The sequence below is a fragment of the Triturus cristatus genome, chromosome 9 (genome assembly GCF_964204655.1).
Source record: "Triturus cristatus chromosome 9, aTriCri1.1, whole genome shotgun sequence".
NCBI lineage: Eukaryota > Metazoa > Chordata > Amphibia > Caudata > Salamandridae > Triturus > Triturus cristatus.
The window spans coordinates 514,948,272-514,960,327 of NC_140592.1; the positions used below are offsets into that span (position 1 = coordinate 514,948,272).

General features: G+C 39.0%; 1 protein-coding gene across 1 annotated transcript in view; it reads right to left on the reverse strand.

Annotated features, from left to right (window-relative positions):
- ACTN3 (actinin alpha 3) overlaps nucleotides 1–12,056 on the reverse strand; it is a 196,626-nt gene that overhangs the window by 85,110 nt on the left and 99,460 nt on the right. Inside the window, exons 3-5 of the mRNA XM_085625497.1 lie at nucleotides 10,135–10,254; nucleotides 8,880–8,966; nucleotides 6,638–6,725 (exon numbers count right to left, since the gene is read on the reverse strand). Of these exons, the coding sequence (XP_085481623.1) occupies nucleotides 6,638–6,725; nucleotides 8,880–8,966; nucleotides 10,135–10,254 (295 nt within the window). The remainder of the gene's footprint in view (nucleotides 1–6,637; nucleotides 6,726–8,879; nucleotides 8,967–10,134; nucleotides 10,255–12,056) is intronic.

A 12,056-nucleotide genomic window follows, 5' to 3' on the forward strand; every position in this document is an offset into this window, starting at 1 on the left:
TGCTAAGCGTGACATTGCTAAATATTGGTGCTCGCCCATACTCCCGACAGTACAGGAATGGCTAAAGGCGATGGACACATGCTCCTTACTTTAAGAAGCAATTATTTGGGTTCAGGGCTGCACCAAAAAGCATGAAAAGATCGGGGTCAATGAGGGTAAAAGGAGGGCATTAAACTCCCAGGAGAAATGGGCCCATCACCTGAACCTTGACAAATAAATCCAAATTGAAAATGTTGTGACACACCAGGGCAGAGGAAAAGGTTTGACTGGATTCCTTCACTTTCCCAGAGATGATCATCCCTTGTATATGACCTTTGGGGTATAGTGTCACCTATAAGGAGAAAGGCCTAAAGGTGAGGTGCCTCACTGCATCTATGGTAGAAGAGGTGCTCAGTGCGACACTTTTCGAACTTTTACTCACAACTCCTGTTGCAAAAATGAAATCCAACCTTTCCTTGTGGACAGGGTCCTCTTACGTCTGCATACACGTCAGATGGTTTTTAAGACATCTTGCTCATTAGTGATGTAGAGAGAAAGCATATGCACAAAATGGTCATCCAACTGGTTAGCTTCACCTTTAGATGAGGGAAGTTCCACTATGTACTCCTCTGTGGCTATTCCAATCCTTCATAAATATAGTTCAAAATCATATAGTTACAAATAATGAACCCAAAAAACGTTTCCAATATTTATTCAACTACATTTTTCTGTTTATTTGTGGTGTTTCTCCTCATAGTAAATCCACTTTGATAGAGTTCATTCCAAAACCGATACCAATCATTTTTTTCTTAACCTTGTAAGAGGTTGAGGAGTTGGGGAGAGGAGTTGGCCTTACTGCTAGGGCGGTCGGCCTCGAACCTGGGGAACTGGGTTCGAGTCTCGGCAATGACGCTGAACATCCTGTGATTCTGGGCAAATCACTTAATTTCCCCGTGCCTAACAAAAAAGAATGTGTCCTCATGTAATGCAACTGGTGCTATGTAAAGCTCTCTGATACCCGATTCGGGTCAACTTCGTGTTATATAAAACTCTGTAAATAAATATATATATATATATATATATATATATATATATATATATATATATATATATATTCACTGAAAAAACCATAGGTTTCACACATGTTATAGTTAGCTGGACATTTCACTCGTACAAAACCATTGAAATTCCCCCGTTATAGTTAGTTCAGCTAACTATAGCTCGCGCGACCGAAATCCACTGCTGATGACGTCACACATTACATCACTGTATTCACTAAGATACTGTTAATAAGTCAGTTATACAATTAATTTTACAAAAAAAACATCCATTTAGACACTTATTTACCCATTTATTCTTCCATTAACCTTTAGATATACATATATAAAAAATATTTATTTTTCAGAAAGACACATATTCATTGGATGATGTCATCAGTGATGTCATCAGTGATATCATTTGAGATGTCATGAGTGATGTCATGAGTGATGTCACTGACCATGTCATGAGTGATGTAATGTGTGACGTCATCAGCAGTGGATTGCGGTCGCGCAAGTTATAGTTAGCTGAACTAACTATAACGGGGGAATTTCAATGGTTTTGTATGAGTGAAATGTCCAGCTAACTATAACATGTGTGAAACCTATGGTTTTTTCAGTGAATTTGGAAGGTTTTTTAAATGCTAATTCCTAACTATAACGTGTGTGAAACCTATGGTTTTTTAAGTGAATTTGCAAGGTTTTTTAAATGCTAATTTCTAACTATAACGTGTGTGAAACCTATGGTTTTTTTAGTGAATTTGTAAGGTTTTTTAAATGCTAATTTATGTATGTATTATTATATTTTTTATATATTTATTTTACAATAAACTACCTATGTATATAGTTATAGATTGACTGTATCCTTTAATATGTAATGGCTCAGCTCTTTTATTTTGAATTTGGATAAAGTTGAACAGCATAGTTAATATCTTCTATAAACTTATAAACAGTTTAAAATGTTTTTTCTTGTTTTTTTAAGGGTTTTTCACGGTTCGCGCACGGTGCGCGCACCCCACGAATTTTTGAAAAAAAATCAAATGTTTTTTTCACCCTTCGGGGTCCTTCAGGGACCCCCTGACAAAGGCTAGGGGGTCAGGAACTCTCTACCCTGCCCCCTTTTCCTGTTCTCCACCTTTCTTTTTCACTGTCACACACAAAATGGCATCCGACACTTCCTGATTTCGACCGATTGGAATGTTGACTGACATCTAACCACCAATCAGAATTACGCTCGCGGACATTTGGTGCGCGCACCGTGCGCGCACCGTGCGCATATATAGATATTTATGTACTTTTAACTGCAATTTTCTCAGGAACTACTGAACAGATGGACACCATATATGCAAAAGGCACATGCCTGACCTGAGGACTACCTCTTTGCCAAATTTCATGTAATTCTGTTCAGCCGTTCGGGCTGTACCTTCGACTAAAGGTCCTATGGGAAAATGCATGGGGAAAACGCGTTTTGGGACCCCCCTTTTTTCTCAGCTCCCGCTTGACGAATCACCCCGAGACTTTCAGGGTAGGAGCTGAGCGGAGCGCCCCATTAGTTTTGAAAATTTCACTAAGATAAGTCAACCGGCGCCAAAGTTATTCAAAATAGAATTTTCAGATTTCCTATGGGAACTCGGTCCTAACTATAACTATCTACTGGCAACCGCCAGTAGATAATATATATATATATATATATATATATATATATGAAAGGAATTCTTCCTTAACTTTTCTATGAAATGCACATATCACCCAAAGTATTTCCTGTGCCTCAGCCCATCATCAGGGGATATCGCTGTGAAGCCAAAATAAATTGAATAAAAATCTGTCTGCATCCAAATGTAAGAGACATCTGTGAAACCACCCGTTTAATAACGGCCAGTGCCAAAACTCATTATGTGCATCCAATAGATAGGACAATTTCAAGTGGTCCAAAATTAACCGAAAGAAAAACCATCTAATCCCAAACCACACTGTGCAAAACAAATCAATATCTAATAACACGACCTGGCTAGCATATTCTGTGCTGCTTAAACAACACTACCAACTTACTATAATTGCTTTATGTTGGCCTAATCACCATCATTGCAACATAACACTATAACACTACCAGAATGTCATGCTACTGCATGTTCAATACAATAAAAAATGCAAAACAATTATACAATTCAATACCCAACAACCAAGTGCGACATAGCAAGATTGTATAAAACTGTACTTATGACCAAAACTCAACGTAAACTCTTGGTTCCGAAAACATTCTATATCGTACTAATCGTCATGCATGCACCATGACTACACCCTAGAGTCATTGTACTGCGTGTGATGGATGGCAAATCTACACTCCAACCCACCTCAGTGTAAACCTGTGTGATGCAATTTTTTAAACAGTGAACATAGTTAACTCATATTAATACTGCATGACAATATTGTGCAAGTAGAGTGACATGCAATTGATTCTCTCATCGTTACTAATCTTAAACATACATGCGTATAACCTTAGGGCACTGACCTCGTCGAGAAGGAGAACTGAATGCTTAAATGTACCCAAACTGTGAAAACGCTAACCTGGCTCTGCTGAAATTTAAACTATTGTACGTAACCAACAAAACTCTACAGTTGTTCTAAATACCACGATTGCAGAGTATGGTCACCATCTTGAAATGCGCACCATGTACCTTCGTTTACTCTTATAAGCATATACTCGTACTGTTAAAAAACACCTAAAACAATATAAATGAATTAACAACGTCAAACCCACCAACTTATCAACTCAAAATTGTATCACTATGCAAGAAAGCAAAACAATAAGGAAAATGAACCAATATCCCTATCCACCAGTGATTCCGGAAAGTTATCCAAATGTACTAAAAACAGTGTACTCACAGTTAATTCACAAAATAGAGATATTCAAAATCATACATATATTGTCTTGAAATTCAAACATCTGATAATATGAGACAAGATGATTAATGCGTACAAAATCATAAGTAACATGCAAAATCTAATCTGCCATTCATTCCAAAAGGGTGTAATGTCTAGGAATTTCACCTATTGTATTTCCCTTTGCAACAATTTCTTACAAATATCTCTTACTGGTTTTATTGTTACCACTTCCAGAATTTGGAATCCTAATTAGGAGGTATTGTGGTATGCTTCAAGCGAATGGCACACCAAACTTGTATTTAGCTGTTTATTGCGTATATTACTTTTGTATTCTGTAATTCTTATTTTAACTTTCGTTCCCTTTTACCAATGTACAATAAACCACAAGGGCATTTAATTGTGTAAATACAGTTTCCATGTCATATGTTGCCGAATGCTTCAAAATTACCTTTTGATCATTATATGGATGTACCACACTGTTGCCTAGAAAATATTGTTAGGGTGTACGTAATTTTCGCATCGCAAAGTTCCTTTGAAGTTTGTGCCTGTTATCTGTGGTCTCTTTTGTTTTAAAATAGCCATTAAATTCCATGACCGTTGATATGCAAATAATGGTTGGTTTTTTATATAATTCACCAAAATCTTTTTCAGATTGCAAAATTTCCCAATGATTTTAATTACTTGTTTAATCTTTGAGGAGAATCTGGACACAAAGGTGAACCTGATTTGCTCTTTTTTGTTTGATGTCATAATCAAAGAGTCCCGACTTCTTAGTTTTAAACGTTCTGTAGAAATAATTTTCTCTGGGTGCCCACGACTGTTCCATTTTTTTATACTCATCCTGCAAACCAAAAAAAACGTGTTCTTCAGATGCTATTCTCTTGAGGCTCATGAACTGTGAATACGGCAAGTGGTATTTCAATGATGTAGGATGGAAGCTGTGGTAGTATAGTCCACAATTCCTATCCATTAGCGTTTTATATACATTTGTCTGTATACTCAATTCTGTGAAACAAACCATGACATCTAGGAATAGTATTTGTGTTTTTAATGCAATGTGTTGACTGGATATTAGGGTTGATTTGATTTAAATTAAAAAATAAATAGCTCTAGAGTATCCCGTGCCCCATTCCACATGATGAAAATGTTGTCTATGTATCTAGTGTCAAGAGTCAAGCCTTGTTTCCATTGGGCATTATCAAACACAAATTCTGTCTCAAATTACTCAACAAATATGCTTGCGTAGCTCTGTGCCCTTGTAAATCCCATGGAAGTTCCATTGTTCTGGAGTAAAAAAAAAAAATTCCATTGAAAGTAGATGTGGCGGCATAAACAAAAATGGAGAGGTTCTAACAAAACAAATAAATGTTGGCTCCCATTTCTTCTTGTTTTAAAGGGGCTCATTCAATTGCTTCTATGCTTGCTTCATGTGGTATTGAGATATACAAAGAGTTAACGTCAATAGTACATAGCCATATTCCTGTAACTCAGTAATATCAACACTTTGCAGTTTTTGTTAAAAAGAAATGCTGTCGTATCTTCTGTGTAGGAATTCATTGTTTGAACAATGGGTTGGAGGAAAAAAAAATATATTTTCCTAATGGCACTTGAATAGGTCCACAAGCAGAAACAGTTGGTCACATTGGAGAGTCGAGCAAACACGTATTTTTTTTTAACATATATATGTGTAGTCTCTTAGGGAATGGTGTCTGAAGAGTTCTTTTAGTAATTCACTCTATTTCCTAAGCTTTTTATTTGTTCACAAAATGGTTGTCCTTCAGACAGAACATGGAACATAAATGCAGGACATGCACTGCAAACTGATTATGACAATTTGCATGTGGCTTAAAACGAAAAGGTTGAGGCGCAAGCTGGCTAAAATGAAAACGAGAAGAAGAATAAAACCGACCAAGAAAAATTAGGGATGAAGAGCAACACAGTGGGAAATGAATGAGTCCAAGAGTAGCACACTGAGTGGAGGTGTAAAGGTAACTGGAGATGGCATTCACCTATATTGAGGAAGGGACAGTGCCTCACATGGCTTGTCAAAAGTACCAGCCATGCAAAACTCTGATTTAAACAGTTTCCTAAGCAGTTTTGGGTTCCACCACTGGCTAAGTGAGTAACCCACAGTCTGGGGGAATAGGAGAGACCCATAACTTAGGGGACCAGGATTATGCTCCTGCATAACCCATCAAAGTGTAATACAGGCCATTAAGAAATGGCTAAAAGCCTCTGAGGGTCAGCTGAATGGTAAAAGTATCATACCTAAATAAATCAAATGCAAATGTGATCTGAGAGAAATTTGTAGAACAGACAAATCGCTCTTAGAGTTCTTTTCGAATGGAAAAGGGTTCCTTAAAAATACCATTGCCAACGTAAGCTTCTATAGACTGACTACATTAAGGGTCCAAGTGAACTTCATCAAATGGGAAAAAATTATGCAAGCTAATGAAAAGAGGTGTATTTCTGTACCAGGCTTAAAAATGTCCATTCTATAACCTTAAAGCAGATTTATTTATGGCCCAACCCTGATGAGTCATCGTATTAATGCATGTGTGTGTGCTGTTGGTCTAATGACTGAAATAAAGTTAGGACGGAGGATTTCTATGACCAACAGATGGAAATACCCCATACTTTCTATCATTCTAACAATATAGGTAAGTACACATTTTAAATAGACATGGCAGGATTCTCCCGTCTTTATGATGGCTGGAACGAGTAAGCTCCTCCTGTACCTGATGTGGAAGTTCTGCACATTCACATTCCTGTAGGGGGCGGTCTTCCTCTGGCACCAAAGCAGCAAACCCTCCTTGGCCGATGTTTCTTTGAAAGGATACAGAAAGATTAGGGTGAATGAAAATAACATGCACAAAATCTCCTTTTCACAAATGTTTCCTACAGTTCATGAAAGTAGAAGGCAACCATTTACTCTCACATATGACACATGGAAGTGCTGTCACAGCTCATCATGTCTTTTAACTGGGAGATGCTACCTGAACGTCACATGGGAGATATTACCAGATCTAATCTAGCACTCATTTCTGGCCTTATTACATGAACACCCTTTTCTGAAAGGATGCATGTTTCACACCTTTTTGTCCACTGTCAGCAATTACCAGAAAGCGATCACAAGGATTCTTGAAACTTGGTTATCAGTGTGCTTTAATTTGCACACGATTCAGGGAGTACTCGAGACCTCAGTCCGCTCCTACGTTTTGAAGCAGCATAGAATCATCTGATGCAGCTCATTCATATGACTACACACACTTGAGGTTCTACTGCCTCAACAGCTTATAGACAGCCTGAGTCTTAAGCTCATTTTGGTGTAATACTTCTCAACCCTCTACCTGTTGGAGGTCTAGTGAAACCATTCCTGGTGGGGAGGATGGGGGTAGCCTATCCCTGATGGATTATGTGACGTTTGATAAAACACACTTGGCCTCCACAGCGTGCTTACTTTTTTAGAAACTTGGAGCAAAGTGAATTTATTAAGGATGACCATAAATATGAAGATTATGAAGTCTCGGAAATTATCATGGCCTCAACTAAGGCAGAGAGGTAAGGCTACGATGCAGATCCTGAAGGAACATGACTATCTGGGAATAAAAATGACAGTGAAATTGTCTTGGGCAGCACAATAAAGCTTTTCGAACTAGAAACGTAGAACGACTAGTCAAGGAGTGAAACTATTTTATTCAAAATATGTGGGGGAAAGTATTGAACAGCAATATTTGCTCAATTTTACGGCACTGTACATCCTGTATCAGGGAGAATAACTCAGACAAGGACAGGATCAAATGTAACAAACAAAGAAAACTATACCTGTTGAAATTTAGGATGACTGCAGTAAGCAAACTACGTGAAGATTCTGTTTCCCATAACGGCAATAATAATGTAATTATTAATTTTAGTTAGCAGTAGTATTTGCAGAGCCTTCCATTTTGTGACTTAACCAGAGCTGATTTCCTGGTTCTGTGCAGTTGCAATCTTGGTAGCTCTGACCTAGGAGTTTGCTCTCAGAACCTCTTCTAGACTCCTTCACAGCTGGGCTACGGCAGGCACCAGTACTCATCTCCCTGCCTCAACTTCTCGAACGCTCCTCGCTGTCTTCGTCCCGTACCGCCTAAGCTTATCCTGTGCTACTGAGACAGCTCCCTTCTATTAGACAATGCTCACTGTTACCTCCTCCTATGCTTGCACTGTCACTATTGATCCTTCACCATATCTTCTGCTCCCTGTGCATCTGATCATCAGGCCACTTTCTTCAAACTGTCCTCTTTTGTGCTGCGTCCCAGCAGTTTTCACAGTTGACTTACTGTTCTTCCAAGAGTTGCTCTTCTTCAGCAGGTTCCAGCTTTCTAACTTGCTGTCTTTTGGGGATAATTTAGAGTTGGTTGTAATGAAAAAAAAACCTGATTTGAAAGGAAGTGCTAAATCCAGAGGAGACTCCATGTGTACAATTTCTATCTCCCTACAATCTCTGTGGCAAAGGCAATCATCATAAGGGTCACTGACCCAACGTTGCCCTTCCTGAATAAAACCTTTAAAGGTGCCACATAATGCTTACAGGTTTTATGTATTGTAGCAGAAGTTTTTCACAGGCTACAATCAAACAGGATGTGATTAATTGAAAATGACAAGATTGTAGTCATTGTTGCTAATTTGAAGCGCACCTAGAGGTATTTATATTCATAATGGTGATATGATTGTCCTAATTCACTGACTCACTGCAAACATTTGAATGGGGAAACATCTTTAATTTCTGTTACAGCTCCAAACTAGGGTTCCGCATGCTCATGCATTTCATGGTACTAAATTGGTAGGCGTTTACCCCCACCGAGGGTGCCATTTTCATCCAAACACCAAGCCGCCCCAACTTTTTTAAATGAGCCATTTTTCAGACCTCATCCATTCCACACAGCACAGAGCAATGACGCCTCATTCACACCCAAGGCCCACCCCTGGACATCGACTCACCTTCCACAGAGATGTCCTGGATGGCAAAGCGCAGGATGATAGTCCAGATCATACCCAGGGTCATCTTCAGGTTGCCATCAACGATCTCTGTGAAAGAAATGGTGGAACAAAGAAGGCTGTATCAATTGAAAAGCAAAAGACACCGGGCTCAGGAGAAAGCCAACACTGTCTTCTGTCTTAATACAATCTTATTTTATTGTTCAAATAGCAAATTAATTCCTGGTTAACAAGGCCCTATTTCAATCCAGACACCCAGCACTGCTCGACCTACCGAAGGGCCTGTGCCCTTGTATCTAAACCATGCTCCAGAAATCATAGCTGTTTAAAGGTGAGAAAGGGGTTAAGAAGTCTGATTCAGTCTCACCCAGTCAGTCTTGTATTCTCTTGACCATCCTATTTGGTGGCCTGTTTGGGTCCCACTTCTGGGTTGCTGTCGTAAGTCCCTCAACAGGACTTTCCTTTGCTCGCTTCATCTCTCCAATTTTTATAGTAAACTTAATAGGCCCGCATGGCTGAGAGGCACAATAATGGCAACCTTTTGTACAAGGCTTATTTTATAATGTGACTGATTAATACATGCTACTACTACATAATGTCCAAACATCAGTCCATCCCCATGTTTTCTGAACCATTTAAGGATGCCGCAGTAGCATTCCCAAGCACTTGCCTCTGATATGCATGTGAATGGGGCTGAAAGAGCTGCAAAACAGCGACAGGGGTTTAATAAAACAGCATCTGCCCGCAAAGAAAAGGAAAGGAAGATGAGTCCACACATTAGTGAAGACACAGCGAACAGCTGCGAGTCTTGTTTCGACAGAAATGTGTGGATAGAGGACTAGAAGGGGATTAGGTTCAAGAACATTTGATGGTCTGCGATGTGGAGTAGGGAGCATGCGTTAGCTGATGTGGTTCGAGTGTGAACTCAGCTACACATATGACTTCTATGTGCTTTTTACTTGACGACTCACAAGAACAGTCGATGGCTCACCAGCAGTGGTGCTCAGCCAAGTGGAAAAAGATAGCTACATCTCTCCAAGTGGCATTTAGAAGACTGTGTCGTTATCTGTTTGCACTTTAACAATCTGGTGAGCAGGGGCTTTCCAGAGATTTCATATTTACTGTAAATGACTCAAAAAGGCTCATAAAACATGGTAGAACATAGATGTGCTACAGAGGTAACGACACCCGAAAGTACGAGACCTGTAACTCCTTAAAAATGTAAACCTTTCCTGTTGCAGTTAGCAATCTAACTCACCCTCAGCACCAATGGAGACCAGCTTCACTCCCTTGCTGGCGATGTAGTCCAAAGCTTTGTTTACGTTGGCAATCTTATGGAAACGCATCTTGCCTTTGTCTGGCTTAGGCAGTCTTTCACCTGAGAGGGAAAAAGAGAGACCATAAGATCAAGATACAATCTGAAGCTTAAAATTTGTGTATGGCAATTAGACCATAGGACTGGTTCCAAGCCTGACTTGCTGGGTGTGAGCCTCCAAAATCACTAGTATCTGTGACCTTATGTGCAAATTCCTCACTTCAAATAATACTTTTCTCAATTAAAATATGTATGTTTGATCAGGACTCATAACTATTGCACTGGATGGGTCCTCGGATCTGATGAAGTGATCAATCAAGAGCGGTCTTGGGCAACAAATAATTTTAGAGTTTATGAGCAATTCAAAACTGTGGCAGAAGACGAAAAAAGTACATGAGCACCAGGTTTAGGATTCTAGGGAAATATAGTGAGTGAATAGAAGTAGTAAGATGGAAATCAGATCCTTGTATTTAAAAATGGCAATATGGACACATATGCATTGGAAATTTGTCAGTTCTAATTAACTCTAAAACATCCATAGCTTTTCCAAAAGTTCAATGCTTATCCATTTTAATATTTAACTTGATGCATTTTCCACAAAATCCCCTTTCTTTTCAATCACAAAGTATCATCAAAGAATGGGATGTTAATACTTTGAAGTGGCACAGGAGTCATATAACGAGAATTACCATGAAATAATAAATGCAATTTCATTTCACACCTCGCTTCTTTTTCCCTAGGTAGCACTTGATAACGCTCATCATTTTGCCTAATCACCATTTCATGCTTTGGTTCCTTTGCCCATTGGATATTGCATTAAGGGGGTATCTCATGCTTTCCCTCATTTGGTCTAGAGGGTAGTTCACGATGTCCTTTTTTCCCAAAAAGGGCAATTCAGGATTTTTCTTGTTTTTCGTTGGTGACATTTGATGTTTCTTCTTATTTTCCTTGGAAGACATTTCACGTTTTTCTTTATTTTCCCAAATATTAAGGCTTCATTTAATTTCTCCCCACTTACATATAAAAACGAATTCTATGAAAATATCAAATAAAAAATGCTTTCAAAGCCTGGACCTTCATCCAAGCTTATGTAGTCTTAGGCCAGGCCCAAAATAAACCTTCTGAAGCCAACCATTTATCTCCTACAATCGAACATCAGGCAACCACTAGAACTTTGTATTCTTTAAAACATTAAAGACAAAACTTTCATTGCTTTGCTTTTAAAGCCTCTGCAGGAGTAATACATTGTCAACAATGTCTGAATAACCAGCATCTAGAAGAGCTCGGATTCATGTTGAGCTTAGATAACACTCAGAAGAATAGACTGCTTATGTGGAATAGTCTCCTTGATTTGTGCCATCATACTTTTTAGTTTGAGCTTAAAATCAGTATGTATTTGAAGAACAGGTTACTAACCTTCACTTACAATCTTTCTAGTTGACACTCTAGCAACCTGCAGTTTCCTCACCCCTAAAATCTCCCTCCATGGGCCAGACTAGATCTCGATAATTGAAACGGCTCTGAATCGGCTTGTGGAACTATCATGGGCATGACATCACAGAGCTGTATAAGGCACCACCCTGGCATATTTACAGGGATAGGTAGACCAGATCCGAGTACCAAACCCCCTGTGGTCAGTCTGGTGCAATTAAGATATTCTGTGCATGTCCTGATGCAGCTATCTGAGAAAGTGAGGAATCAGGGGGATGGGAGGAAATTCACAGTGGATATGGAAATCCAACCTCAGACTGAACTCTTTCCCAGGACTCCCAGAAGCAGAAACTGAAGGGTGCAGAATTGTGAAGATAGTATGTGTTTTTGTGAGTGGCAAAAAGATCTACTGATGGATTGTTTCAATGGTTGAG